This window comes from Lactuca sativa, chromosome 2 (assembly GCF_002870075.4).
Source record: "Lactuca sativa cultivar Salinas chromosome 2, Lsat_Salinas_v11, whole genome shotgun sequence".
Lineage (NCBI taxonomy): Eukaryota > Viridiplantae > Streptophyta > Magnoliopsida > Asterales > Asteraceae > Lactuca > Lactuca sativa.
The window spans coordinates 206,692,189-206,697,791 of NC_056624.2; the positions used below are offsets into that span (position 1 = coordinate 206,692,189).

At 34.1% G+C, this 5,603-nt stretch overlaps 1 protein-coding gene across 1 annotated transcript; it reads left to right on the forward strand.

Moving 5' to 3' along the window:
* The first annotated feature begins 201 nt into the window (after positions 1-201).
* On the forward strand, positions 202-4,674 carry LOC111911715 (UDP-glucuronic acid decarboxylase 1). Its single transcript, XM_023907466.3, has 7 exons — positions 202-1,015; positions 1,165-1,312; positions 1,429-1,508; positions 3,685-3,768; positions 3,913-3,987; positions 4,090-4,182; positions 4,257-4,674. Exons 1-7 carry the CDS (start codon positions 368-370, stop codon positions 4,464-4,466), a joined length of 1,338 nt encoding a protein of 445 aa, XP_023763234.1. The 5' UTR covers positions 202-367; the 3' UTR covers positions 4,467-4,674.
* The last annotated feature ends 929 nt before the right edge of the window (positions 4,675-5,603 follow it).

Below are 5,603 nucleotides of genomic sequence, written 5' to 3' on the forward strand. Positions count from 1 at the left end.
ATATATGAGGGATAGGAAAGTAGGAATCAGATGCAAGGTGTATATGTTATTTTTAATCTTATTTAAAATCAAAACTTCACCTGAAATAAATAAAAGAAAAAGTAAAAAAGCAACTAAAATACATTATCTTTTACGCAATTTATTTTTTATTTACAAAAATACTGTGTTTTGGGCGTTGACTCTGTGCAACTGCTCTTTTTAACAATGCAAGACACAACAGCCGTTCATGGCTTCAAACTTCAAAGACCCCTGAAAGCATAAACATCATTTCTACACCCAATTCCATTCTCATGCCCTTCACTTGCTCATAACCTATTAACCCCTATACCAAAAAAAACATAATTTGAATCGAAAAGATCCAATCACGATGAACAACATGAAGCAGTTACATAAACAATCAAATGCAAATCAAAGGAGAGATGAAGAAATGCCGACTAGTCAAACCCCACCTTACTCACCTAAATCCCTCAAACACCCTTCATCCACCCACCGATATCTCCCAAGATCCATCAATTACATCATCAAAGAACAGCGTCTCCTCTTCACCCTAATCGGAATCTTGATCGGTTCCGCCTTCGTCATCCTCAAACCATCGTTTACCACCATCAGCATAGCCGATACTGGCAGAGGATATCAAATCCCGTCAATGCCCAGATCCACTGGGATCTCCAACCAAGACACCGTTAGCCACTACTACCGTCCTGTTAATAAGGGAGTAGGACGGGTTCCGGTGGCTATTGGGCAGAAGAGGAGGCGGGTTGTGGTGACTGGCGGATCTGGTTTTGTGGGTAGTCATTTAGTTGATAAGTTGATTGCAAGAGGAGATGATGTGATTGTCATTGATAATTTCTTTACTGGTAGAAAAGAGAATGTTGCGCATCATTTTGGGAACCCTAGATTTGAGTTAATTAGGCATGATGTGGTTGAACCTATCTTACTGGAGGTGGATCAAATCTATCATTTAGCTTGTCCTGCTTCCCCAGTCCATTACAAGTACAATCCTGTCAAGACCATCATATCCTTTTTTAGCTCTTTCTTCCTCTGTTTACTGTAATCGAAATCAAAATTTTCCTGCATTGACATATATGATCTCCTGTTTAGTAATGTTTTGATATATAAATGCTAAAGTTGATGAATTTGAAGATCCTTGACTAGTGTGATTACAAGACCAATGTGATGGGCACTCTAAACATGCTGGGACTTGCCAAAAGAATTGGGGCAAGATTTTTGCTTACAAGCACCAGTGAAGTTTATGGAGACCCCCTTGAGCATCCTCAAAAGGAAACATATTGGGGGCATGTGAATCCAATAGGTGGACTTTAAACCTGAAATTTGTCTGAATTTACTTTGTTTTGTACAACTTTATCTTTTTGTGTTTCTGTTTTCTGTAGTGATATTTGTAATGATTCAGTTTTTTTATATCGTCAGGTGTTAGAAGCTGCTATGATGAAGGGAAAAGGACAGCTGAAACCTTGACGATGGATTATCATCGAGGTGATGATGTTGAGGTGATTCATTACATACTGTTACTATTCTTTTAGTTGTCATTTTCATTAAATTGTGGGAAGAAATCTCTTAAATTAGATACAAGGAGTCAAGGGCCATAAATTAAATAGATAATGATACCTTTGAGAACACACATACACAGACACATATGTATATTAAATGGTGAACAAACTTAATGCCATTTGAATTCACAACATAAGGGTCATAGAGATTCACTAATGCTATTGGGCTAAAAATCATGAGAATGTATTTGATTGTAGGACTCTTGCAACACTCCTTGTTAAGTTGGAGCATATATTTGTGTATACCTAACTTGTCAGATATATAATTAGGGTCTGTTTTGAAACACCCCTCGTATTGGCTAACATTTTAGTGCTTAAGAAGCATTAGATGGAATCATTTCCAAAACCGAAACCATGCAATGCAAATGCATCCAAAATCTCAACCCAAGTTCTTTACTTTTAATCAAAGTCATTTTCTTACTAAAGTCAAATAAGCTCACATCTAGCTTGTTAAAAGGGTAAGTGTTTGTATTTTCAAATAAGCCCATACCAAGCTTAAAATAATCCCACATCTAGCTTAATAAGAGGGAAAGTGTTCTTATTGTCAAATAAGCTCATATCTAGTTTACAATAAGCGTATCTCCAGCTTATAAAGAGAGATATTGTTCTCATTGAGTCATTGTCAAATAAGCTTATATCTAGCTTACAATAAGCTCACATCTAGCTTATAAAGAAGGAAAGTGTTCCCATTTGTCAGTAAGCCAATATCTAGCTTTAAAAAGGTAAAGTGTTCTCAAGTGTCAATATTCGGACATCATATAATTCTCATCCCAATTGTAAGTGATATGTTCACATAAAGATGCTTCGTCATGTTTTAAATAAACTTTGGGCATGCAACAAAGTACGTATAATAGCCGCAACAAAGTACGTATAATAGCCGCGTAGCAATCAAGTATGCGTAAATATAATTTTAAATAAAAACAAATATCAAATTGAGTTGTAAGGACATGTACTCTAGGTATTTACTCATCTTTGCACTTATAGGCATTTCATTTGTCTTTTAGAGTTGAACAAATCACTTAGTAGCCACTTTTACTTAGACGATACATAGCTCCACTTCAAATAATGATTGGATAGTCAAAGATCACCCAATGAACAACTACAAAAAATATTCTTAGGTTGATAATACTAATCAATCTTAAGTGATTCATAAGTATCCTCACCATATCTAACTTATACTAACTCTTAAACATGCATTACTTATCCCTATGGAATTAATAGAAGTGAGCGGATGACTTCCCGATGCCCTAGGATCAAACTAAATGAATCCATGGGTGTTTTATCAATTTTATGCTTAAATTTCCATTTATACCTCTAAAGCTCATATTCAAACAATGGGATGGATTCAGTTAGTTTTCAAACATGATCCAAGCTTCATTGATGATTTTAAACCATTACATATAAATCTAACTGATGATCTAGACTTGTTTGATAATAAAAATTGAAGTTCCAATGGGTTTGAAACGAATTCAAAGCATTACATAAGCTAAAACTCCATAAGGCTTGAGAAATTCCTTTTTCACTTGATTAAAGGTTTTCATCATCATGATTTGAACAATGTAGCCTTGATCCTACTTCTAAACCCCATCATTAACCTATTTCGTTGTTGGAAATTGAAATCCTTAAGCTCTAGTGAAGGTTTCATGGAGTTAGGCTTCTAAAACCTCCATTAAAACATGACGTACAACTCAAAATTCATTTCACCATAATTTGAGTTGAACGCTTCATACATTGATTGAACTCTTAACTTAAATTTGAAGTTCAAACTATGATTTCAAACCAAATCATCACTCAAAATCAAAATTTTAATGGTTAGACACTTGATCGTCATCATTTAGGGTTTCAATAAACCCCCACATCACTCATAGAGTTGGAAACGAGCAATTATCAAAGGAAACGATAACCTAATGATGGAATAAGAGTTAGAAACTTATTCTAACAACAATTTCACCATGGAATTTCGGATTTATGAAACCCTAGGTTTCAGATGAGGAAAATAAACTTGACAACTTAAGCTTCTCATTTTGGGCGTCTCAAATATTTCTCCATTGTTACCTTAAAATATTCTCTCTGTGTTTGAAACTTTGACATGTGACAACTTTGATTTACACTGCAGGTCAGGATTGCACGTATTTTTAACACATATGGTCCTAGAATGTGTCTCGATGATGGCCGTGTTGTTAGCAACTTTGTAGCACAGGTCAAACCTAACCATCTTTTTTTTTTTTTTTTTTATTTATTTATTGTAATCATTTAATAAATAATAAAGTATCACTTATCGTTTATTACAAGTCCTCATTAGTATTAAAAAAAAAATCCTTGGCTAAATAGCTCTGTTTTGTAGGCCATTCGCAAGCAACCAATGACAGTTTATGGCGATGGAAAACAAACACGTAGTTTTCAATACGTCTCTGACTTGGTATCCTACATTTCATTTTCATATGAATATATAATAATGCGTCAATAATATTTTGTATTTTCTTGTGAAATCCTATAATTTACAAGTTTGGCTTGATGTTAGGTTGATGGGCTCATGGCATTAATGGAAGGTGAACATATTGGGCCTTTTAACTTAGGGAATCCAGGAGAATTCACTATGTTAGAGCTTGCTCAGGTTTGTTTCTCAATCACTTTCTTTTTTTCTTTTTGAAATAATATAATTATAAAAATGAAACTTTTGTGTTTTAGGTGGTGAAAGAAACTATCGATCCGAGTGCTACAATTGAATTTAAAGAGAACACTGCTGATGATCCTCAAAAAAGGAAACCAGATATCAGCAAGGCTAAAAATTTCCTAAATTGGGAACCAAAGATAACACTTCGGGAAGGTCTGCCACGAATGGCAGCTGATTTTAGAAACCGAATCTTGAATGAGGACGAGGGCAAAGGCGTAAAATAAAAAATTAGATATATCATAAGATTAAATACAAATATGTTCCCATATCTATATTTGTTTATATCTTAACATCTTTTTCATATGTTCTTTTGTCTTCTTTCATTTGTAGAGAGATTTTCTCGACTCAAATCCCTTATGTTAGATGTGTTATCTGTAAAGGATTTTTATTATTTGAAAAGGTATGCAATAATTTACTTAAAAACTTGTTCTATCTTCTATTGGAGTATTTGAAATGTATGATTAGAGTTCATAAAAGAGATAGAAGAGAACATGGTGATTATGTTACGTAAGTGGTTGGCATCTGATTCAAAGATGATTGCGGCTTGTGGAAAGTGGCTTATTCCTTTGGAATATAAATAAGAATACAATTCCCAATAATCATTCAGATTCCATTTCTATTCTTTGCCTTTATTCTTCTTTTCCAAATGCCTTCTACTTTCTTTTTGACAAAAGGAGTATTCATAATTCATTCAATAATGGAATGCATTTCTTGTTTCTCTACTAGTTTAAAATAATGGTGACAAATATCGGACTTGTTTGTTTTACCCCCTTTTTTGTTATCTTGCATATATGATTCTAATCAACAAAATATTAAGTGTAATTACTTGTGTACAACTTGGATAGTTATAATCTTTTTAAAATATGAAGATAAAATGACGAAAATGACCTTTAATTTTTCTTGCTTGAAATTGAAGACAGACAGGTCACGACTCACGAGGAGAGATGGTCAGCTCTGGCAGTCTCCTCATGGGGGTCACTGTAACCAATCAGTGTACTTAAGTGAAGTACAAGTGTTGATGCATATGGTACAACTTCCACTGCCAACATCATGTGATGTACAAATTGTAGAGAATGCCCTTATGACCACATCTTTTGTCATCCATCTCAATAAGCTCATCCCCAATAGATATACTTCACCTACCTAATTCATTATAAATAGCTCTTCTAACTAAATATGGACAATCACTCACCTAACTTACTACACACACTAATTTGTCAATGTCCAACTTTTACTGCATTGGATACAAGTTGGTATAACGTGGTGATTGTTATAAAGTTTACAGTTATCACTTCTTTTTGGCATTTCTGGCAATGGAATCTTTTTCTGATTTAAAACAATGGTAAGTTTTATACGTCAAG

Bases quoted from the DNA above. Each gene is read 5' to 3' on its own strand.
- LOC111911715 (XM_023907466.3), top strand. From the start codon at position 368: ATGAACAACATGAAGCAGTTACATAAACAATCAAATGCAAATCAAAGG. The intron at 3,769-3,912 runs GTCAAACCTAAC...TCTGTTTTGTAG, and splicing joins TTAGCAACTTTGTAGCACAG to GCCATTCGCAAGCAACCAAT. The intron at 4,183-4,256 runs GTTTGTTTCTCA...TTTGTGTTTTAG, and splicing joins CTATGTTAGAGCTTGCTCAG to GTGGTGAAAGAAACTATCGA.